The sequence below is a fragment of the Sparus aurata genome, chromosome 11 (assembly GCF_900880675.1).
Source record: "Sparus aurata chromosome 11, fSpaAur1.1, whole genome shotgun sequence".
Classification (NCBI taxonomy): domain Eukaryota; kingdom Metazoa; phylum Chordata; class Actinopteri; order Spariformes; family Sparidae; genus Sparus; species Sparus aurata.
Window position 1 is genome coordinate 5,853,240 of NC_044197.1, and position 24,881 is coordinate 5,878,120.

The window sequence follows — 24,881 nt, forward strand, 5'->3', positions numbered from 1 at the left end:
TATCTTTATGGCTCGTTCTAATCCGTCATTATTGTCACAGAGCAGAACTTGTATGGACTCTAAGAGCTGTTACATCCAGCGAGATTACACCTGCCAATCTCACATCGGAGTGAGTGAGTCCAGTCATTCCTCTTTACTATCAGCTGTTTACAACATCATTACCTTCGAGTGCAGCAGGACGCGTTGGCACTTCTTGACCTGTGACGACTGTTTATGGATCAGGGAAAATGACTTACTGGCATTTGGCTAATCCACTTCCCCCTCGTAGCAGGATCTCAAACAGCAGCTGACTGATTCTGTTGTCTTTGTGTGTTGAATGTTGGAAAAGTAAAGATTTTCATGACTTACTATGTGCCGCATGTATCATCTATTTCATTGATTGATCATGTTAATTGTGTTTGCCATATAGTATATGTATTTAATAGACAGATATATTGTGTTAATATAGTTTCCAGTAGATTGAAGCACTTTTGTCATCTTCGCATCTTCTTCCTTAAGCGATCTATATCTAATCGTGAGATTAAAATGAGATTTTTACACACAAATGACAGTTATTCTGATGAAATCAATTAAAATTCATGCACTGTGGTGATATTAGGCGTGTGCCTCGGGTCTGATGGTTGGTACTGGGTGGCTCTACCTTTGCAGGAGCAAAGTCAAAAGGCCATAAAGGGGGTGTATGCAGGGAAAACTCCCTGCTTCCTGCTTCAGAGACAGTCAAGGAAACGGTCCCTCAGCAGCAGCAGGGCCTTCCACCAACGACGTTTTCTCAGGTACGAGCTGACATCACACACACACTCTTCAAATCCTTTGATCATACTATTTTTGTTTCCAAGGAGAACTTCATCAAGTTTTATGCGTGAGTTTTTTGTGATACAATAAAATTCGACATAAAATCATTAATTTAAGTACCTTGAACGAAGAAGTTACATTGATATATCACTAAGATATATTTTTTTATGTGCTTAAAGCACCATTTTGTTATTTCTTTTACCTTAAATTATCAGCTTCAAAATCATTTTGATGGTTTGGTGTGTTGTAAAAGGGTGAATGGTGTCTCTGTCACAGCCTCCGCCCCTTTATCTCTTGTTTCTGCACTATGTCCCTACAGTGAGAGGGTGGGATCACAGTGTTACACATGTTTACGTCAAAATACCAGCTTTCATCACATAACATTGTTATGATGTAATGAGTTTTGTTTGTAGTTAGCACCTGCATGACTTTGACAAACCTGAGATCTGTATTTGATCTGTAACTATGACCGTGGTGTTGCACTCAAAAACTGTGGAGGGTGCTGAATTGCATAATAAAATTAGGTTAAAAGACTAATGCGTAAGAATATAAGTTGAAAACATTCACAAAAATTGACTGAAATTATCAAGTAGAAATAAGAGTTTGGACATTAGGACATCTGTGTATTGTGTTGCAGACATATATACTGAAACTAGCATGCTAACTAGCTAGCCATGGAGTCCTAAAACTCCTGTGCTAGTGGCGTAAACAGCAACACTCCCTGCGGCTCCCAGTCAGGACCGCTTGCTACACGGCTAATGAGCTAACTAGGTAACAGTAGCTACAGTTAGCAGCAGTTAGCAGTTTCTCTAGTAATATGCTCTGCTCTTTATGTTGTGTGAATTCGACAGTTGCTCAATTAATACAAATTGCCTCTCAAGTTTTTCTGTTAAGGTGCACTGTTTAAGATTTTAGCTGAAAAAAGTGAAAAATGAACTAAAAATAATCAACAAATTGTGAATTAATAACAGTTTTGTCCTTATGACATTTGTTTACTGTGTTGCGAGATATCTACTGAAGCTAGCATGCTAACCAGGTAACCCCGGCCCGTCCTGGTCCAAAGCTTGTAGAGTTAACACTCCCCCGGTGCTCCCAGTGTAGACCGCTAACAGCAAACTAGCTAATGGCAGCTATTGCTAGCAGCAGTCAACGGTTACTCTACCCCCTATTAGTTTTGAGTATGAAATAGACAGATGGCCAATTTTTACATATTGCATCTTTAACGTTAAAAAACTTGAAATGTGGTCCATATTTTATGTAAAGTATGTTGCCAAAACTATTTGGCTACTTTGGTAGAAAGTATCTGTTCATCAGAATTCCTGCATCTGAAAGTGCTCGATATCTTTTTAAATGTTCTGGACAGATTCAATCCATGCTTCCACTATGCTGCATTTGAGTAAGGTAAGAATGATTATGTCATTAATAAATACACATTATTGTAACAGTCATGGTGATCAGAAAACTTGGTTTGGTGTGACCTTTTGGCTTATTACAATGTCTAGGGGGATTTCGTGTGGGTGGACTCCGGCGGCGGGGTGCCGATCGGGGCCCAGGTCAAGGTGACACCCACTGGACAGCTTCAACTGATCGACGATGAAGGAAAGGTACAAACCCCTGCAGAACTTTGCTTACATCAGGTTCAGTAAACGAGTGGAAGCCTTCGATATAATGTCGACTATTTCCCATGACAGGAGCACAAGATCAACAAGAAGACGGAGGGCACCATCCGGCCCATGCACCCCACCTCCGTGGAGGGTGTGGATGACATGATAAGGCTGGGTGATCTCAACGAGGCAGGACTGCTCAGGAACCTTCTGGTCCGGCACAAAGAAGGCATCATATATGTAGGTTTCTATTCCTGTCTCGCTCTGAACCGCCCAGTTTTATGAGGTCCATAACCTGCTGTGGAAATGCTTGCGTCCATGTCTTCCCCCGCTGTGAAGGGCTTTCTATCTCAGACTTTGCCCTGTAGTTTATCACACTGCTGTTTGTCTCCATAGAGACAAATGAGCCTGTGTTGAAAGAGAGCGTCCCAGTGTTTCTATGTCACTGCGTCAAAACAGTGTTTGTTCAATTATGAATTGGGCCATTTTGTTGTATATAAATACTGCTGCTGGGTGCTGGGGGCAAAACACTATCTTGTCTTTGATTTACTATTCATATTATAAACCACAGCATTTAACACACAGCTCCTCATGATTATAATCCTCCCATTGAATTTTTAAACCCAGCGAACCATATTTAGCTCACGTATCTCACGCAAAGCAGCAGTGACCGAACAGGGGGTCAACGGGGTCACTTCATAATAGCTTGTTTATGCTCATGTACACACACAAACATTCGTCATCTGTGCGACTGTGGGATGATGGCTGACATCCCCCCTCTGTTTGAAGACATACACAGGCTCCATTCTGGTTGCGGTCAACCCTTACCAGCTGCTGCCCCTCTACACCACCGAGCACGTGCACATGTACACGGACCGACGGCTGGGTGAACTGCCGCCGCACGTCTTCGCCATCGCAGACGGCTGCTTTTTCAACATGCGGCGCAACAAGAAGAACCAGTGCTGTGTCATCAGGTCTGCCTTAGTCAATTTACAGGAGACTGAGACTGATTCTAGATTGTTCTCTTATCATTGATTGATTGATTGAAAGTATATTTCTACAGGGGAAACTTGGTTTACAGTACGAGTAATAAGTGTGACAAATATTAGTCCCAAAACACTATGAAAGGATCAGTCGATTGACAGAAAATGAATCAACTTCATCTATTTTAATGTGAAAACGACACATTCTCTGGTTATAGCTCCTCAAATGTGGCCTATATATGCTTTTTTCCCTTCCATCAGTTTGTTTTATAGGTTCTTGTGTGTGTAAAAGATCTTGAAAGTTAAAATGCTGAACATTCGCACCAATGGAAGTTCCTGAAACACCTCGTCAGTTCCCCCGTGAACTCCGAGACTTTGTTAAATAAGGTATCATTTATGCCCAGCAGCTAGTTTGACACCTAAGAACTGATTTAGCACAGTTGCTCTGTTATTGTTAGTGGTACAAGCTCAGCCGTGTGTGAGCTGACCAGTCAGAGCTGACGAGGTACTTAGCTGGGGGGGCCTTAAAGAGACAGTTGTTAAAACAGAGCATGGCAGAGAGAGTCAGGGTCTGTTTTTGAGCGTTAAAGGATGTAGACCTATTCTTGTACCTGAAAATGAGCATGGAAATTATTCTTGTTCTCAATTTAAAACCAGTTTTAAATTCGTAAAAGATGTAATCTGCATACAAATTGAATCAACAATGTCCAGGCAAAGGTTGATAGATTGTGAAAGGAAGAGGACCTAAAATGGATCCTTGTGGAACCCCTAGGTTCATGTTTAGGTTGCACATCATCAGCCACATTGAGATCGGCTGTGTAAGTAAGGGTAGTGTTGTCAAATCCAATATCTCTGAGGCCCCTAGATAACATATTTTGATTCACCATATCAAATATCCAAACTTGTCACAGTATCATACACAAAAAACAAAGCTGAATTCAAACTATTCCCAGGTTTAAAACTAGAATGACTCTAAAACAGAAGTTTAGTTGAGAAACTATTGAAAGCTATTACAAAGCTATAAATAATTTAAATAATAAATGATACAAATGACATTACTTAATCAACTTTCTTTTTAAATGCTCAGTTCTTTGTTTTCCTCACCAGTGGGGAGTCAGGAGCAGGGAAAACTGAGAACACCAAGCTCATGCTGCAGTTCCTGGCTGCAGTGAGCGGCCAGCACTCCTGGATCGAGCAGCAGATTCTTGAAGCGAACCCGATCCTGGAGGGTACGAGCTAAACGCCAACAAATAAAATTGTAAGACGGTCTTCATAATCCATGGAATCCCCTTTTAACCTGGTTTGCTTTCTTCCCAGCCTTTGGTAATGCCAAAACAATCCGAAATGACAACTCCAGTCGTTTTGGGAAGTACATTGACATCAACTTCACCAAGGGTGGGGCCATCGAAGGGGCCCGCGTTGAGCAATACCTGCTGGAGAAGTCCAGAGTCTGTCGTCAGGTGAGAAGACTGGTTGTCTGAATATGTGCAAGAGAAGTAACGCTGTGCAAATGTTCTTGTTGTGATGAAAATGTGCTTTCATGTGCAGGCGCCTCAGGAGAGAAACTACCACATCTTTTACTACATGCTGATGGGCATGTCAGCTGAGCAGAAAAAGATTCTGTCTCTTGGAAGCGCTGCAGAGTATTACTACCTGACCATGGTACTGAAATAACTGCAACATCTGAAAATAAAACTCTGTCTTTATTGGTGGTAGATAAGAGTTCACATTTAGTTTCAAATGTCACATCATCAGGGTAACTGCACCAGCTGTGAAGGACGTGACGATGTGAAGGAATACGCTCACTTCCGTTCAGCTCTGAAGATCCTCATGTTCACAGAGAATGACTCCTGGGAAATCTCCAAACTGCTCGCCGCCATCCTTCACCTGGGCAATGTGAAATTTGAGGGTGAGGACGGATGCACGAACTGTCGGCAGCATTCTTAGATGTGTCAAATCACTGAATCATTTGAGCCATTGAACACATTACTCATGCATAATTTCAGGCACCATCGTTAATAACCTAGAGGCCTGCGACATCATCACATCAGACCATTTCAACATGGTCAGCCAGCTGTTGGAGGTAGGTGTGGTTTTTGTTTTTGCAACTGCATATAAGTGGGTTGAGGCGTGAGGCTGAGCTGACTGTGTGTGTCCCATCGTCTCAGGTGGCTCCCAAAGAGCTGGAGAAGTGTCTGACTCAGCGCTCCTTCATGACTGCCAGAGAGAGTGTGACCAAAGCTCTGACCTCTGATCAGGCTGTGGACGGCAGGGACGCCTTTGTCAAAGTAAGATCGCTCACAGAGACCCACGTCAGACATAAATGGAGCTTATCTGAACATGCTACATCCCGCCTCCTGAGGATGTAGTAAAGAAAACAAAGTCAGTGGATTGAGTGTAATTGGAGAGCTTTCTTAAATTCTCACCAAGGGAACCTTTTTGTTTTATGTTTGACGACAAACTTCTTGCACATTGCCCCTTTAACAATGGAGTCCTTTACAACAAGTCAATACCACAAGCATCCCGGTCCAAAGTGACCACATTTGGGACTTATGGGGGTTGATTTTTTTTTTAGTATTGCTGTGTATAATCAGTCAGCTTCTCTCTGTCCTACTTCCAGGCCATTTATGGAAAACTTTTCCTTTGGGTCGTGGACAAAATCAACGCTGCCATTTACAAGAAATCAGAGGATTCTGAAGAGGTCCAGCAGTCAATTGGCTTACTTGACATCTTTGGCTTTGAGAACTTCAGCAAGAACAGGTTAGTGTTCCACGGTGGCTCACAAGACATCAGAGGTCTACTGCTGCTGTTTTGATACCAAACTGACTAAAATCCACCCATCCCGTCTTTCCTCTCGCTTCGCTGAACTGTTGCAGCTTCGAGCAGCTGTGCATCAACTTTGCCAACGAGCAGCTCCAGCAGTTCTTCGTCAAGCACGTTTTCAAGCTGGAGCAGGATGAGTATGCTCGTGAAAACATCGTTTGGAAGCACATCGACTACCAGGACAACCAGCGCACGCTGGACGTGTTGGCCAGCAAACCAATGAACATGCTGGCGCTCATTGACGAGGAGAGCAACTTCCCCAAGGTCTATATCCTCTTTGTACCTTATGAAATTCACCTTTAAGAAAGCAAAGCAGATTTTAACTCTCTTATTTCATCTTCAGGGCACAGATACCACCATGCTCCAAAAAATGAATACTGTCCATGGAAAAGGGGGCATCTATATTCCCCCCAAGAACAACTATGAGACAGAGTTTGGAATCCAGCACTTTGCTGGCGTGGTCAACTATGATTCAAAAGGTACTTATAAAAGCTTTTAAAAGCATGGAACCATTCTTGTGCAAGTCCTCTCTGATGTTCTTATTGTGTCTGTCTCGTTTTGAGGTTTCCTTGAGAAAAACCGCGACACCCTCAGCGCAGATCTGATTCAGCTGGTGGAGTCGTCCTCCAATAAACTCCTCAAACTGGCATTTCAAAAGGAGCTGTCCACCGGCACCAACAAGGACAGCGTCAAATCCAGGGTGGTGATCACCGCAGCCACCAGCAGCCTCCGGGTCAGTGACTGCCCGCCACGCTTCAGCTTTAAGATCATTTTGGAGATAAAAATACCATTACATATTGTGACATTTGTTTGTGTCTGACAGCAAGCGACAGATGGGAAGAAGCGCGTGCCAACTCTGACCGGCCAGTTCCGTCAGTCTCTGGATTCCCTGATGAAAACGCTGACTGCCTGCCAGCCTTATTTCATACGCTGCATCAAACCCAATGACTTCAAGAAGCCCATGGTGAGGACAGAAGCTGCATTCACTCAACCAGACTTACGTACTATCTGTCCCGGAAATTAATAAAGCAGTTTGGTGTAAGTAAACCAGATTCCATCCATCTGTGTCCCAGCTGTTTGACAGAGAGCTGTGCATACGTCAGCTCCGTTACTCTGGCATGATGGAGACCATCAGGATCCGTAAGGCTGGATATCCTGTACGCTACACATTCGAAGAGTTTCTGCAGCGCTACCGCGTCCTCCTGAAAACCTACATCTGCGATCCCAAAATAGTAAGCTGAAGGTTTTTAACATGATGATTTTTGATCATGATGCAGTCAAACCCTCTCTCACCTTCACTTGCTGTGTTTTTTTTTAAAATTATTATTACTAACAGGAAAGTAAACAGAAATGCTGTGAAAGCATTTGTGAAAGTGTGCTGACCGAAGAGGAGGACTGGAAGACTGGCAAGACAAAGATATTCCTCAAGGTGCCCCCTCATATTTTTTTTTTTTTTACTTTATTGCCTTTTATGCAAATTAACAAGCAATTAACATCACAAAGAAAAACAGAAAATCATCTTGAGATTGGGTCTCATCTGTCGTGCATAGATATTATTGTATAAAGATAGAGCACACACACATTTTTCTAGCAAAAATAAGTCAAATGGTGGTAATTACAGTAGTTATTTAAATAGAATTTAGCTTTTGAGGTATAAGAGTCTTAAGCGAGATAGTCAATAACTAGAGTCCATCTAGCTGTAACTGGGCAGTCATATATTCCATCATGTAAACATGCTTTACTTTCTGTAACCATTGAGCGATCATGGGGGGGTTAGGTTTCATCCAGTTAATAGTAATCATTTTTCTTGCAATCATCAACAAAACATGTAGTATATAACATTGTTCTGTGTTAAACATGTGGTCAGGAAATACATCTAATAAAAATAACAGAGGGTCCATGGGAAGGTGCCCCCTCATATTTGAATGTTCAGTCTGTTAGTGATGGATATGTATGGAGGCAAACAAGAGCCAGAAATAAATTGATTCAACTGAATACCTAATATTAGCTACGTAAATTGTGCTGCTGTAAAAAAAATATGTTAAAGGTCATCTATCTGAAATAGGTTTCAATTCAAGTAATTTTAGGAAAGTAAATAAACTTAAATTTTTTTGGAGTTCTGCACAAATTCAAAAAGAACATTCAAACGTGTTATTAATAACATTCAGCTGTTAAACGTGGCATTTAAACTCTTCCATTTCATTCACGTCACAACACTGCTGCTGTCAGAATCATCTGCCTCCTCTAGTAGTTACCAGTTGTTAGCTAGCATTGCTAACGGTAGCTAATGTTAAAGTCGCTATCACTAGCTAGCTTACGTTAGGGCTGAACATTATGCTGGTTGCATACTGTAGAACCTTTTTTACATTTTTCTCCCACAAACTGGCAACTAACAACACTGTTGATGTTTACAAAATGTGAGACCCCGCAACACCAACAGCGTAATGCTATTGGCTGACATACCTTGTTAGACGCTGGAACCAAGTGTCAGAATTTTTACACAGAGGTAAAGAAAAAATAATTATGGACCTGACTAAAAATTTTTTATTCATAATAATTATGATAATAATGTTTTTAAGGAAATTATTGTGCACCTTTCTGCAAGCTCTGCAGATCTATTATTATGTAGTATTATCATTTTTTTAAGTGATTTGGCTTCTTATAAATGTTGCCAATATGACATTTAGGTGGCCATTATTCAACTTTAGCATGAGCAATTTAAACCTGCAGCTTTGGTTAACAGGTTATTTTTTTTCCAGTTTTTTATGATTTATCAATTGGATGTGAATATTTCCACCTGAGTAAAAGCTGCCACTGTTTTCTCTCAGGACTGTCATGACACAATGCTCGAAGTGGAGCGAATGAAAGAACTAAACGCAAAAGCACTTTTAATCCAAAAAGTCATGAGAGGCTACAAATACAGGTATGGGACACAAAGCTTTACATCTATTTGTTTATTTATTTATTTATTTATTTATTTAGTGCTCATGTGACTTACGACTTCATGTCTGTATGATTCATGCCCTCTAAAGGAAACAGTTCCTGAGGAAAAGGGCCGGCGCTCTTGTTATTCAGAAATACTGGAGAGGACACAAAGGAAGAAAGCTGTACAGACTGGTGAGTCACTTTTTAATAGTTCAATCACGTTTTTATGCCAAAACGACATTACAGGCCTGACACGCAATAAACGTCTTCACTTGTGTTTGAACTCTAGGTCAAGCATGGCTTTGCGAGGCTGCAGGCGCAGGTCCGTTCTCGCCAGCTCCACTTCCAGTATAAGAAGAAGCGGGAGGCCGCCATCGTGCTGCAGGCTCAGATCAGAGGACACCTGGCCAGGAAGCAGTGGAAGCGCAAGAGAGACGCTGTGATCCTCCTGCAGGCGTACACCAGGGGTCTGCTGGCCAGGAAGATGAGGAGGGCTGTAAGTTCAGGTTCTTGAAGAACTATGAAGAACACCTTCTGAGTGATATATTAACTATCTTATCTTTTATCCTCTACTTTCAGCTGTTTACTTTCAGCTAACTATTGTGACTCCACTGCTAGTGTGCTAACTGGTTTTAATGCACTCTTTAAATGCTGGTGGGAGGTACAGTGTTAGCCTGTCGTAGCTGAAGTTTAACTTTGCAGGTTAATTATGAACGTGCTAAATGGGTTATTTTGCTCCTAAACACAGATATATTCATTTATTTTCAGATCACTTTTTTTTAAATGTCCTGTTATTATAGCTCCTCCACAATCTCTTCCAGCTGTCCCTCACGGTTGGGAATGACTGTGGAAGAGGAAACTTCAGTAACAGCAAACAGCAAAAATTCATAATTCTACGTTTAGAGTACGATGCCTTTTTTCCTGATCTTCTCTCGTCTTGTGTCCTTTCAGATGCGCCTCTCTGCTAAACAGAGAGCAGAAGAACAGCGGGCCATTTTGGAGAAACAAAGACACCTGGAGGAGGTGCTGAGGCAAAAGAGAGAACTGGAGAACAAAGCTAACGCCGAATCCATCACAGACCAGGAGATGGTGGACAGCGTCTTTGGCTTCCTCCCGGCTATTGTGGTCGGAGGGCAGGAGGGCCAAGCACCTGTGGGATTCGAGGTTCGGTGATGAAAAGTTCAGCGCGTTTTGGCGTCCGTTCAGGATCAGTCACTCACCGCGTGTCTCTATCTGTTTCAGAATTTGGAAAAGCAGAGGATGATTACCGAGGAGATAGACATTGACGACATCTCCATGGACGAAGAGCTCCCCCAGGATGACTTCGATGACCTGGATGAGTACTCCTTCTCCAAATTTGCCTCCATGTACTTCCAGGGTGCAGCCAGCCCGACCCACATCCGCCAGAGGCTTCAGCAGCCGCTGCTTTACCACGAAGACGCAGCAGATGTCCTGGTGATCCTTTTAGACCAATTTAATTAATCATTTCAGTTGCTCTTATATGAGGAATATCTTCATTTATTTCATATAATACTCATATTGCGTTATTCCCAGGCCTCGCTGACGGTGTGGTGGATCATCCTGAGGTTCATGGGAGACCTCCCTGAGCCGAAGCGGCAGGTCCAGGCCCAGAGAAACGCCAGGCAGGAACGCTTCATGCCACAGGAACTGATTTCAAGAAAGGACAGACGTCTCAGCCACATGGTTGGCCTGGATCAGGTAAATATCCTCACAAAGCACAGAGTTTATGATTTTTTAATATTTTGTAGACAATAATCATAGATAAATTGAATTTCCGACTTTTTTAGAGGGTGCTGAGGAATAAAAAAGAAACGGGGCCTGCCGCAGTGCCCGAGGAGCCGACACCAAACAGAAAGAGCTCCATGTTCACAGACCTTCTGACAAGAAGGAAGGCTTCCGCTATGCCCAGTGACACCGCTCAAAACCCGAAGGTCTACACCGTGCCAGAGAAGAACCAGGGGCGGAAGGGATCCACATTCACCGACCTGCTGTCCAGAAACAAAAGAGGATCTACTGTTCAAGAAGTCCCAAGATCCGCTTCAAGCTTCAGGAAACCCTCGATCATCATGGAGGAGGTGAGGTGTGAGAAACATTTGGACTTAGTGTTGCCGTGAAGTTCTCTGTCGTAACGTATTTATTGGAATTTCATGTTTTTGTTTTACAGTCAGATGATATGACTGAAGTGGCCAAGCCTCCCACCCTGCAGACTGTGAGTGAGGACGACGACAGCATGAACGGCGAAGGCCCCTCGCTGGACCGTCCACTGACGTCACTCGAAAAACTCCACATCATCGTGGGATACGCCATCGTCAGACGTGACCTCAGGTAACAGGAGCTCCATTTGAAAATCAGTCACATCTCGGTATCTTTTTTCATTTTCTGCAAAAACGACTTTTTGCCTATTGTCTGTTCAGAGACGAGATTTACTGTCAGATCTGCAAGCAGCTTCAGGACAACAGCAATCGTAACAGCTACTTCCGCGGCTGGATCCTGCTGTCCCTCTGCCTGGGCATTTTCCCTCCCAGTGAGCGTTTTATAAAGGTGAGTACAGCAGGTGTATCGGCCGCTTCAGTCTCATAAACGGTGTTTTCACACGCTGTTGTGTTTTTCTCATCTCTTTTAATCTCTCTTTCGTCTCGGCAGTACCTGCAAAGTTTCATCCGTTTCGCTCCAGGAGGCTACGCTTCCTACTGCGCTGAACGGCTGAAACGCACGGGACTGAACGGAGTGCGAGGAGAGCCTCCAGCCTGGCTGGAGCTGCAGGTACTGAGACTGACATAAGATGCTCCTGCAAATAATTATAATTGATTGATGTGCAGTGTCCCTGTTGGAATGCGTAGATGATAACAAAGGAATCAAAAAACACATTTTATCAGTAGGTATCATGCAGTTTTTGAGATGTGGATGTGGATTTATCTCATCCAGTGTAACTTGACTGAATGACTGTAACATGTTTTTTTTTTCTGTACTGTAAAAGGCAACCAAGACCAAGAAGCCCATGATTGTGTCTGTGACACTGATGGATGGACGCACCATTAACCTTCCTGTTGACTCCGGCTCGACCTCCAGAGAGATCTGCCAGATCCTCTCCAACAAAATCAAACTCAACGACACTTTTGGCTTTTCTCTCTACGTCGCCTTGTATGAAAAGGTGTGCTTGATCTGACAAAAGAAATGTATATTGGCATCTTCAAAGTTCATTTCAGTATCTGTAGATGACCGCAGATGTTGACCCGTGCTTCAGGTGTGGGCTCTGGGCAGCGGGCGCGAGCACGTGATGGACGCCATCTCCCAGTGTGAGCAGGAAGTGAAGAGGAAAGGCGGCCAGGAGCAGCACGCTCCGTGGCGCCTCTTCTTCCGCAAGGAGGTCTTCACCCCCTGGCATGACAGCAAGGAGGACAAGATCAGCACCGAACTCATCTACAAACAGATCATCCACGGTCTGAAGTTTGGAGAGTACCAGTGTCAAAAGGTGGGCTCATGTTCGGTTGATTATCCTGCAAAGATCTTATTCTTTCATCACATTTCACTTTTTTTTTTCCTCCCCATTTTACACTCTGACAGGAGGACGATTATGTTCAGCTTGCTGCGAAGCATTTATACATCCAGCACGGCTCGGGAAGCAGTCCAGAACATGTGAAGGAAGTTGTTCAGGAATGTATCAACACGTCTCTGCTGGAGTCCAAGTCAGAGGCCAAATGGGTCCAAATGGTCAGCACCGCTCACGCTGAGGTCAGTCACAGCACGGATCAAAAGGTGCCGCGTGAACAGAACTGGACGGAAAAGAAAAGCTCTGAAGTGGCCTTGAGCCTGTTGAATGTTTCTGCTTGTTTTTCCGAAACCACACCAGGGGTCATATTTGAGTTCAGGACAAAAGGCGGACACAGTGAAGGCAGAGATGGTCGACTACGCCCGAGAGAAGTGGCCCATGTTCTTCTCCAGGTTCTTTGAAGTTGTCAAGCTGTCGGGTAAGCGTCTCTCAGCAGAGAACCTGATCAGGTTTAGACACAAGAAACAGTTGCTTCAGGTTTGGCTTAAAATACCTGTATTTGGTCGCCACTAAAAGGCCTGAAAAATATCACCACAGACTCAAACTGTCGCCCGTAACAACGCCCACACCTCCATCCCCTAAAGTGAAAAACCCCTTAAAAAGCATATAAAGTGAACACGTTACACCACATCTGGTACAAATGTCGACCTTAGAGGTATCTGAGGTGTGCAGAAAGGTTAACGGCTAACATTATATCCTAGAGACTGGGCTGGAATGTGTGCCTTTATCGGAAGTGGTGACTTTGGATTGAATGGAAGTGGATCTTGGACCATAACCTCACTACCACGCTGTATCTCTGCAGAAGCCCTCAGGAGAAAAAAAAAACCTGGAAATCAATTTCCAACCCAAGTCTGATCGAGATTGACAGCAAAATTTATCTGAATTATTTAAAAACCCAAGAAAGAATCCGTTAGAAGAAATGCCACAAACAATTTACATTCTGTATGTCTCTTTTTTTTTAAAAATCAGGGCGGAACATTAAACATGCATGATACAAAGATTTCTACACTTTCCTCGAGAATACACAGACAAACCTTTTAATGATCAGCACTGAGGCTGTTTTTGAACCAGCCCCCTTTGAGCAATTAGCCGCTGCTGCTGCTTTTTGTATCTATGTCAGCCTGGAATATACAAGGCTATTAATAGACCCACGCTATACCACTGGGGTTAAGACTCGAGCAAAGTAGTTGATTAAGAGTGAATAAGTGGGCCAGGAACAACATTTCCTCCCTTTTCTTGTACGTCAGATTTTCTGCTGTTTAGCTTCTGAACAACACAATCACAATAAGATTCACTCTGACTCACCGACACTGTGAGTATTTCCTGCAGCCATCAACGCCACCGTCTGACTTCTTTTGTTATTGTGTGTAAATGCATAATTGACAACATGACGGTAAGATAAAAGTGATTATTCATTTTAGAGGCTTTTCCATAGCACAATTTTAAAAAGATGACTTCACTTTAGAAAGTCAGAAAATGGATTATCTCTGAGTTACAAAGTGAGATAGTCTACTTTGTCATCTTGAGTTTCGTGGCTTTTTCACTTCTCCCAGTGAACAATTTGTCGTTGTTCATTCCTCATTTCAACTGTAACATACAGACTGTTGTCACCCCCGAGGCCCTAATCTTTAATTTTTTTGTTATTTATTAACAAAAATCAAATTTTTTTTTCTTGTGTCTAGCTACAACAATGTGTGGAGTTGCTTCATTTTGTTTTTTGTACACGTCAAAATCTGACAAAGCGACTTTACTTTGAAACAGGAAACGTCAAAATCACAGGGTAAAGTAGACTAATAATTTTAGGTTGTTAGATTTCCTCATTTTTTAAAAGTGAGGTCAACTTTTAAAATTTACAGAATATATAGTTGAATATCTCCGAGGTTTGCACTGTTTGTTGGACAAAAAGAAATCTGAAGACATTTCATGTAATTGGCATATTTCACTATCGTGTGACATTTTAGCGACTAACTGATGAATAAAATGTCAAAATAATTAAAAAACAAATCCCCTAAAGTGAAAGTTGTAGCTGACGCTGCACTCACGGCTTTGAGCTCCAGGGCGGCTGAACTGACCCACATCCAAAGTGCAAGCAGCACTTCCATGCTGGACACTAATGTTTCTCTAGAATTCCAATCTTATCTCCGGTGAGTCATGATTTATTGGGCTTGTGTCCTCCTGGGTGTTTTTTTTTTATAGGTCCTGCATTGTCAAAGAACAAGTTCATTGTGGCCATAAACTGGACTGGTATCACCTTCCTGGACGAGAGAGAGAAGAGGCTGGTGGAGCTCTCCTTCCCTGAAGTGACTGGAGTCAACACCATCAGGTAGAGACAGAATCAGAGGAGGAGGAAGTGGTGTGGGTTTACGTAAGGCTCTCATGGAACATTGAAATCCTGGAAGTTTGTGCATTTGAGGACAAATCAAGGCCTTGAAGTTTTAAAAAATAGCTGCAAGAATGGAAAATGAAATGTTTTGATATATCTTATATTATATCTTCTCTACTCAAAGCAGCACTATATAATTTTCAACGTAATTCTTAGGGAAGATAGTTGATTGTTGAGTGTCATTCCCAGATCGGCAAATACCAAAGCTTTGGGTTAATGGTTCGGGTCCAATGGTTCCCCATTTAGTATTTGATGTTGATTGGTATTTGTTGAACTGGGCATGATACCGATGCACCCCTGCTACTTACCCAAAGTTAGCGTGGATGGACTTCCCGTGACTCTGAAATGGATAAGTGGTTACAGACGATGGATAGATGGATGGACAGAGACTCAACAATCAACTATCTTTCTTTAAAATGTTGCATAATATATGCTTTCAGTGATGTGCACAAGGGGGTGGCAGGGGGACAGTCGCCCCCCCTTGTGGCCCAATTGTTGAAAAACGCGCGCTAAAGTGTCCTCCTGGGAGCCAAAACGTGTGCTAAAGTGCCCTCCTGGGAGCCAAAAAAGCATGCCAAAGTGCCCTCTTGGTCTGCAAAACACAATAAACTGCCCCCTTGGCTGGTTAAAACATGATAAACTGTCCTCTTGGGAGCCAAAACACGTGCTAAAGTGCCCTCTTGGAAGCCAAAACGCGCGCTAAAGTGCCCCTCTTTTCGCCCCGCCCTTCAAAAAGTCTGCACATGCCACTGTATGCTTTAACACTGTTGTGTTATTGTTGATTGCGCCTCCTACCTGGAAGAAGAGTGACTGTCAAAGTTGAATGATGCAGGTGACAGCAAAAACAGTGAAAAATTGAGCTCCTCTGTGGTGTCTCAATGCCAACATACATGCAAAACAGACATATGCGTGCACGGAACAGTATCTGCGAGTGGAAAATCATCCTCGCTAGGGAGCATTTGTGCTCCACATGCAAAAATGTGTTCCTGTCAGAGGTATTCGTGACAGGCCTGGTTGTCTGTGAGTGTCTAGTTCCCATTTTCCTGAAACTCTCAGTGTTGTAACTAATTAACTTTGTCTGTGTCTCAAACTCTGCAGAGTCGGGTCCTTGAATTTAAGTGAACTGGGCTTGGAGAGTTTTTGAAGTTGATGTTTAATGAGGTGTTGGAAACCTGATAACAACGAGGTGGCGTGATGTTACTCGTCTTATGATTCTCTCTGATGTCCATCCAGGGAGGGTAAAGCGTCGGGCCAGGCGGTGAGCCTGCTGACACTGAAAGGCGACTTCACCCTGGCAGGAAACACAGCTGAGGACATGGCGGAGCTGGTCACAATGTTCCTCAGCGGACTGACAGAGAGATCTCGGTACGCTGTGACCCTGAAGGAATCCGATAGGCAAGGTCAGAGGACTTGTTTTCCCTTCTCGTGTTGTCACAGCTGAGCGATCTATTTTAGAGCCACTTCTGCTAATTGATTCGTTCCTCTACAGATGACCCCACATTCCTGAGCTTCAAGAAGGGAGAGCTCATCATAATAATCAAAGACGATGAGTTTTCTCAGAAACACGGCTGGATAAAGGGAGAAAGCGTGCGGACAAAAAAAGTAGGAGCCATCCCCGCCGATGACATCGTGATCCTGGCGACGCTCAGCAAGCCCACCACTGAGGTCATGGTAGGGAGAATTCAAAGACGCACCCTTCTCAGGTGAGCCAACAGGACAAAGAATGTGCTGAGTACTAAACTAACTGCGTGTTTCTTCATTTCAGAGCCTCATCAACTTGTCTCCAACCCAGAGGACGAACATCATACAGGCAAACCAAAAGGGAACAGTGGAGAGAGTAGCTCTCGCCACTCTCAAGGAATTCTCCCTCCAGTACTTCAGGTGATTTGACTTCATTCCGCATGTTATTGTTCACCAGCTGATCAAAAAAAGAAAAGGGCTCACTGGAACGGTGCCGGCGTCTTGTTTGCTCGATCCTACAGGCAGCCCACGAAGGATGTGAACCGTCAGGTGATGTCCAGGAACGCTGCTCCTGAGAGGCTGTGGGTCAACTCCAGAGAGCCAATCAGACAGCCCCTCCTTCAAAAACTGGTGGCCAACCCGGACCTCAGCCACAAAGCCAGTCTGGCCTTCACTGATATCCTCCACACAGCAGAGTTAGAGAACGATAAGTAGCATTTATTTAAGTGTTTTTTTGTACATATCAAACAAAACGAGCCTCCTCAGCTACCTGATTCTTGTCCGTAGCATCACCAGCTAACAAACGTCAGTCCAAGCTTTTCTTTGTTCAAAGTTCATGAAACCACAGCGGTTATTCCTCCTTGACTCTTGCGTACCGATCCTGAAATATATGGGAGATTACCCCGCCAAGCAGATGCAGAGTCCCCTGGAGCTCACCGACCAGATCTTCGGTCCCGCCACCAAACACGAGGCGCTCAGGGACGAGATCTACTGTCAGATCATGAAGCAGATGACCAGCAACAACAACCGGTACGCCCAAGTTATTCCACTGTCTCACAGTCTCAGAACTGAAGCTGTACTCGTGGACTTCTGGGGAAGGGAAAGGTTTAAGATAAAAGGTGTCATACATGAAATTGTCTTTGTATTTACCCTTCACTGCTGTTACTCATGATAGAAGTAACTACAGCTCACTTTTCTCTTTTGCTTTGGTAAAACTTCTATTTATGATGAAGTAGAATTATTTAAAGACAGTTCCTAAATGGTCCATTCAGTTAGTATACCATTACTTTGTTATTGTAGAAAGTAAAGCACCGCAACAATAACTAGATTTACTGAAAAAAAAATGTGAATCAATTATTTTATTTTTCCCTCTTCTCTCTTCATTTTTTAAATTTACTTGTAAACTAAATAACATTAAGTATTGACTGTTCGTCAGGCAAGATAAGACTTTGAGTCAGAGAAACTAGGGTGTCCTTTGAGTACTTTATCATATTTTATAGGTCAAACAGATAACTGATTAAAAAAAAGAAAATATTGGATGAATACATTGATAATGAAAATATTTGTCAGTTGCAGCCTTAGCAAATTTGAGAAGATAAAACCAAGATTTTAAGCAAAATTAAAGCCTGAGTGATGAGTTGAAGTATCTAGAACTTTTATTCCTTAGTGTTTATTTCTTTATTTCGACAGTAGGAAGTACAAACAGTACAAAAAAAGAGAAATTCGACGTTGACTCAGAGGTGGAAGTGAAATATAACCACCCTCCCATGTGTCTCTGTGCAAGAATGGGTCTCGATGCAAACCAAGACTCACAACATGAAGCACATGCTGAACATATAACGTGTTGTCTGTCCATCACCCAGGCTCAGCATGGAGCAGGGCTGGCAGCTGCTGTGGCTCTGCTGCGGCCTGTTTCCTCCCAGCCAGTCTCTTCTGAGGCACACCCAGCGCTTTCTGGAGTCGCGGCGCAGAGAAGCCCTCTCCGCCGACTGTCTGCAGCGGCTGCAGAGCTCATTGAGGTTAGCCCCAACACGCCGTGTCACACGTCACGAGCACACAGTTCCCAGCAGCATGCACCGAGAGGGGTGTACGAGACGGAGAGTGTGTGTGAAGGCAGCCCCTGCTCCCCCTGAACTCACGGTGACGTTGCAGAGTTTGTGTAAAGAGTGACTCATAGAGCTGCTAGAGTCGCTCTGAGAAAAGTACAAGGCGGTTGCAAACAGTTGTTGTAACTGGTGACTGGTGTACTGAAGAAAGGAAAAGAAGGCGTCAGTCTTTTCTTTTAAAATCTCTCGTGAGATAAACGCTCCGCAAGCAGACGACAGAGCTATACGGACTTGTTGCTCCAGATCTGCTGAGGGAAGTTTGTGCGGAACAACCTCGCAGCGGTTCTCACATTGAACTATTTTAAAAACACGTGTTGCATCAGCTTCACAGTGACTTGACAGCAGTGCGTATTTGCATGTCCTCCTCTATAAATACATTTGATTTACATTTTTTTTTTTCTTCCAACAATGACAACAGACATCAAGAGTTGCTGGTTTACTGTTTTTTTTTTGAGTGTTTGCTCTGTTCTCAGTCTGCACTGAGTCTGTGGCTTAAAGGTCAAAAGGGAAAAAAATATGACTAAGCATTTGCTGTCTCTGCGTAGGATGGAGCCCAGGAAGCTCCCGCCGCACCAGGTCGAAGTAGATGCCATCCAACAGAACAGCACACAGATCTTACACAAAATCCACTTCCCCAACGACACAGAGGAGGTACGGATACAGTCAGATATCAAACACAGCTTCCAAAAACACCACCAATATAATTTTTGATGTTGGACATTTTCTAGAGAAAAGAGAAAAGGCAGAATGAGGGGATTATTGTAGATGATGTAGATAAAGCTATAAAACCACATTTCCTACCAAACTGTGCCAAAATGTTTAATGTTGTGATGACTGTTTTTGACTAATTTGGAAAGTCTAGAAGAGCCACAAGATCGGATTGAAGAATTCTTACACGGAGATGAACAAAACAACAATTTTGGACCTTTGAATTATTCATTTACAATTATGATAACGTTTTGAAGGAAAATGGAAACTTTCCTTCGGCACCTTTCCACAAGACCTGGCCAAAAATGTTGCCAGTGGTGCGAGTGTTTTAGTGATTCCTCTCTCGTCCCTCTCCAGATATTTGAGGTCATGACGAGCACCAGGATCAAGGACCTCACCCTGAACATCGCCAGAAAGCTCGGTCTGACCACTGCGGACGGCTTCAGCATCTTTGTCAAAACACACGACAAGGTTGGTTTCACATTTCTCAACCTTGATCGTTGAGTTTTTGATATTTTCCTTTATAAATTCTCAGCCATCTTTCGTGCACTTCAGTCTGTGATCGTGTTTCTTTTAGGTCCTCAGTTTGAACGAAACAGACTACTTCTTTGATAGTCTGAGACAAATCACCGACTGGTCCAAGAAAGCCAACAGGATCAAAGACGGTAAAAAAAAAAAAAAAAAAAAGAGACATTATCTGATTAAAATGGCAGTCGGACTTTTGATGGTTCTTTGCGCTAACCCACATAAACCTCTTTGATGTGTGTGTGTTCTGCAGGTGGCCCAGTCAACGTACCCTATCTTGTGTTCTTCATGAGGAAGTTGTGGTTCAATGTGATCCCTGGCAGAGACACAGAGGCCGATCTTATCTTCCATTACCCTCAGGTGCATTTGAATGGTGCCGCTCAGCCGCCGCTGCATTTTCCAGGCCCATTAGTTTTTCCACACGATGCTAAAGCCAAAATTTTCCATCCAGCTTTATCCCATCAGTGACAAAGTAACAGCACCTGTTCTCAACTGCTCTCTCTCTCTCTCCGGTTTCATTATGACCAGAAGGAACGTTACAGATTAAAACAGCGCCTTCTGATGAACCATGTTGGTTTCAAAGTCCAACTTGTGCCCAAACCTTTTGAGTAGCAGCTGATAAAAAAAATGTTTCTGTCTTGCAGGAGCTACCTAAGTACCTGAGAGGCTATCATGTTTGCACCAAAGAGGAACTGATCAACATTGCAGCTCAGCTCTTCAGGATAAAGGTCGGCAATGACAAGAGCCAGATCGTCACGATCCCCAAGATACTGAAGGAGCTGGTGCCCGCAGACCAACTGAAGGCCATGTCCGAAAACGAGTGGAAGAAGGTAGGAGGGGCTTTTATTTTCGCTTATGACCTAAAGTGCGGCTTAAAGGACAAGGATGATGTCACACTTTGCTCTCATGATCAAAACAAAACCAACAATAATAAAAACGTTTCGACTTCCTTATACTTGTTCCTCCTGAAGACGTAAATCTTTGACAGGAATCTAAAGTTTTGAAAAACTACAAAACACAACATACAGCTGAGGCTAATGATGACCCAAAGTTTTGTAGTGACAGCTGTGCAAAGTTATTACGGTTCTTCCTGAGGGGAACATTAATATCTAATGCATTTTATGGCAGTTCATCCAATATATGTCTCGCACACTGTCCAGTTCACTTGCAATACATTTCAATGACAACAACGTTTCAGTGCTTAACCTTTCATCAGATTATCTATATCGATAACCTGATGAATCGATCGGCCGTCAGTCTTCTCCTACGCACCTGTTGATCCTGAGGTGTGCAAAAGCTGTGGATCTAATATATGTGGGTTAAGGTTAGGGTTAAAAATTTCAGCCTCATGTTGGAGCTACAAAAAAGTCAGGTCTTTACACAAAACTGTGCAGGGTTGTAACTAACGATAATATCTATTAATGATCAGTCTGCAGATTGTCTTTACAATTAATTATTTAGTGCTCAAAGTGACGTCTTCAGACTGCATCTTTTGTCCCACCAACAGTCCGAAAACCCCAAAACTCTTCATTCACTGTTATAAATGACAAAGAAAAGGAGCAAATCCTCATATTTAAGAAAGTCATACATTTGCTTAATTTGTGTCTAGCGGCTAGTTTGGCACCTAAGAATGAATTTGGCGAAGCTGCTCTGTTGTTGTTAGCAAAGCTGGCTCAGGCATGTGCAAGCTGACCAATCAGAGCACACTGTGTAATCAGGAGGGGCCTTTCAGAGACAGGAGCTAAAACAGAGCGGGGAGCACAGAGCTGTAAACCTGTTCCAGTTGTAACCCAAAATAAAATTGTGAAAGTGCATAATAAGCACAATGTGTTAGATTAGACTTGTCATTTCCCGAAACGGTAGTTTCAGTGTGACAGAAGAATGACACACTGTAATTCTCAGCAAACATTATTTTAAACCAGCGTAAATGTTGCATTTACTGGGGATTATTTTCAGCTGTGGATTTAAACCCAGGTAGTGCGCTTGAAAGTATGTAACGTACCAGAATGATGAATGTTAGATCGGCTGAAAATAAATAAGAATGTGTCACTCGTTTGGCACAGTGATGTGTTTTCATAGTCTCTGGAGAACAAAGGAGCTCTTTGGCACAGAGGAATAAGACATATAGTGCTCTGTATACGGTCACTTGTTAGTAAGATCAATCTCTTGTTTGCTTATGTCTTTTTAATGGGCTTTGTTGTGAGTAAAAAAAAATATAGAATAGAAGCAGCCTTGTTCTTTAGATTGCCCACAGTAACACTATCCCCATTGTGCCGTGTCCGCGGTGCTCAGTTCTCAGAGGATATTGCCTGAAGGCTGCGGGAATGTTGGAAAATCATTAACCTCGTAAAAAAAAAAAGAGCGTTGTGTCACGCTTCGATATAATATATAATTTTGTTTTTCAGACTGTCACCGCCTCTTACAACAAACAAGGCGCCATGAGTGTGGACGAAGCCAAGGTGGCCTTTCTGAAGGCAGTTTACCGCTGGCCGACGTTCGGCTGCGCGTTCTTTGAAGTGAAGGTAAGAGCTGCAGCGGCGGCGGCCCGGCACACAGACACAGCTTTATCTCTCTATCTGTGGTCCATTTGAATGGGTGGGCGGCTTGTTTATCTGACGCTCTCGCTCTCTGTCTCGGTATATCACTCTGACTGCGCGCCTGCAGTAAGCAAACGGCCGTGAGTGCAGAGATGTTTTACTGATCCGCCTCTCTTAACTTTCTCTCCAGCAAACGTCGGAACTGAATTTCCCAGATATCGTGCGCATAGCCATCAGCAAGCAGGGAGTCACCATCATCCACCCAAAAACCAAGGTGAAAAAAAACCCCCAAAAGTCCTCACTAACATTGTCCCCCTTCGTCATCCTCCTACTAATCTTCTCGTTAACAAGTCTCTTCTCTTGTAAAAGGACGTGCTGGCGACTCACCCATTCAACCGCATCGCAAGCTGGTGCAGTGGCAGCACCTACTTTCACATGACTATCGGTAGTTTAGTCAAAGGGAACAAATTCCTGTGTGAAACTTCACTGGTAAGATCGATCAGCAGATATGTGACTTTTGAGTGCTAAACTGTCAGTCCGCAGAGGTTTGTCCCTGTCGTCTGATTTCTTCACTTCTGTGTCTTCTTTTCAAAAAAACAGGGCTACAAGATGGATGATCTTATAACCTCCTACGTCAACCTGTTCCTCCGTGAGAGGAAGGCGGGCCAAACCAAGAACCAGCGCTTCGACATGTGAGCCTGAAGCAGCGGAGAGTGTGACGCATGTGCAGATCTAAACCGACACACTCAACATGTAGTTTATACACGCCAACACGTGGAAGCACAGCGGGAGTAGTTTCTTCCTGCTTTTAAAAGTGTAATCGACTTCATTTCGCTCTGTGAAAACGTTGATTTATTGCATGAAAGAAAGTTGTTGTAGATTTCTCACGTTTTATTTAAAGCTGTTTCTTTGACTTGTAAGGGAGAATCTCATGTTCTGGGTAAAAATAGAGTGCAGATCATTCCGGAGTCCTTAATTTATGGAGAAAGATTGTTGTATACATGGTTAATTATCCACGAATAAAAACGAGAATTAACCAAATAACCCTCTTAATCCTTCAATACCAGCCAAGTTTCAGTAAGAGCAAATGAAAGTCACAAATAGATACGAGGCAACTTGAATAAATGCCAATATTCTTCTTATTTCAGGCTTCAAACTCCTTAATCTGATAACAGTTTTTTTTAAATACTTCCTGTGTGCATAAAGTGTCTTAAAATCTGTTGCATGAATTTACAAGATCTTTGTGTTTGGAGTTTTTAGACTCAGATTCAAGAATTCATGTTGTATTCAGGTGATAATCCCACTCGTCCAGCCTCGCAGCGCACTTATATACCACTTGAAAAAAGCCCTTTTATTTCCCTCCAAAAGTATTTTATCCAACCTACTGACAAACCTAAACATTCTATTAGCATTTACAGGCGCAGGAAGCATCGTTTCGCATATTTATTCAGGTTTGGCGGTGTTGTCAATCTTTGTTTGTATTTGAAACACAAAGTTGTCGCAGCCGTTGACGCTGTTTTCTCTCCATTTTACCGCGCCTGCCTTATAAACATTCAGGGCGCCCTGTGAAGTGTCCTTGAACACAAAACACACGGCCTGGCATGTGTTGAATGCATTCCCTCCCTCATAAAACACTTTGAAGTTTGAAATCATCCACGTTTGTTAGCTTGTAGCCTCATCCGGCTTAGTTAGCATATAGCCAAGCTTCTGTGCCCGTTTCTCAATGTCTGGAATGGGATGAAACCAGAGGCGAGATGTGAATTGTGTCACTAAAAATGATTGCGGGCAGACACACATGCTTTAGTACCAATAACAGTGGGACCCACCAGTCAAAACATTGTGTGTTGGCCAAAAACTCCACAGGGCTCCTTTGAATCACTCCATCGTCCAAAAAACATATTTGAAGTTCCTAAATGGTTTACAAAAACATTTATTGTTAAGGAATCATTTTATTTTCTTCTAAAACTGTCCAATAAAACATATTTGAAAGCCTGTTGGTGAGTGTGACTGAGTGTTGACGGCATCTTCCATCAAAAACCTCTTTCAGCGGCCGAGAGCCGCTCCCTCACAACGGCTCGGAGAACGATATATTTACGATAGCGAGCACTTACACGAGGCAATGTTTTCGCTTCAGGGTTGCGAGACGCTCAACAGACAGAGCTGCGAGGCCGAACAAAAGCGGTGGGGGGGCGTCCCAATTAGCAGTTGGCAGTAGATTAACAGGGTAGTGATGTCAAAGCTGCTCCACAGTCGTGCACAGATAGTGGCTCCATTCAGGGCCGCAGAATTCCATTAGCATATCGATGAAATAGAGACGATAAAGGGCCGATGTGTCTGACACACAGCTGTGATCTCCTCGTATGAAAGAAATATTATCCCCCGGCAGCCAGTGGGACCTCTTCTCCACATCTGTCCGATGGCTATGTGACTGATTATTTTGGGCATTCCAATTCAGGATGCCCCC

At 43.2% G+C, this 24,881-nt stretch overlaps 1 protein-coding gene across 1 annotated transcript; it reads left to right on the forward strand.

Annotated features, from left to right (window-relative positions):
- Nucleotides 1–718: 718 nt before the first annotated feature.
- Nucleotides 719–24,409, forward strand: myo7ba (myosin VIIBa). Its single transcript, XM_030434392.1, has 48 exons — nt 719–773; nt 2,156–2,193; nt 2,295–2,396; nt 2,484–2,636; nt 3,186–3,370; nt 4,487–4,608; nt 4,697–4,839; nt 4,928–5,041; nt 5,135–5,288; nt 5,386–5,462; nt 5,548–5,667; nt 6,000–6,139; nt 6,256–6,466; nt 6,546–6,681; nt 6,766–6,935; nt 7,026–7,166; nt 7,276–7,434; nt 7,539–7,631; nt 9,031–9,125; nt 9,235–9,319; nt 9,417–9,623; nt 10,079–10,291; nt 10,370–10,582; nt 10,682–10,846; nt 10,936–11,223; nt 11,313–11,473; nt 11,563–11,689; nt 11,792–11,911; nt 12,126–12,299; nt 12,393–12,620; nt 12,713–12,880; nt 12,999–13,116; nt 14,895–15,021; nt 16,315–16,481; nt 16,571–16,752; nt 16,847–16,962; nt 17,064–17,218; nt 17,418–17,571; nt 18,405–18,560; nt 19,193–19,298; nt 19,713–19,826; nt 19,933–20,020; nt 20,134–20,240; nt 20,525–20,710; nt 22,286–22,402; nt 22,608–22,691; nt 22,787–22,906; nt 23,018–24,409. Exons 2-48 carry the CDS (start codon nt 2,176–2,178, stop codon nt 23,111–23,113), a joined length of 6,675 nt encoding a protein of 2,224 aa, XP_030290252.1. The 5' UTR covers nt 719–773; nt 2,156–2,175; the 3' UTR covers nt 23,114–24,409.
- Nucleotides 24,410–24,881: the final 472 nt, after the last annotated feature.

What these genes read in the sequence shown, in the direction of transcription:
- myo7ba (XM_030434392.1), top strand. An exon ending in CCAGGAAGATGAGGAGGGCT is followed by an intron (nt 9,624 to 10,078) that starts GTAAGTTCAGGT and finishes GTGTCCTTTCAG; the next exon opens with ATGCGCCTCTCTGCTAAACA. An exon ending in TCAGCACCGCTCACGCTGAG is followed by an intron (nt 12,881 to 12,998) that starts GTCAGTCACAGC and finishes AAACCACACCAG; the next exon opens with GGGTCATATTTGAGTTCAGG.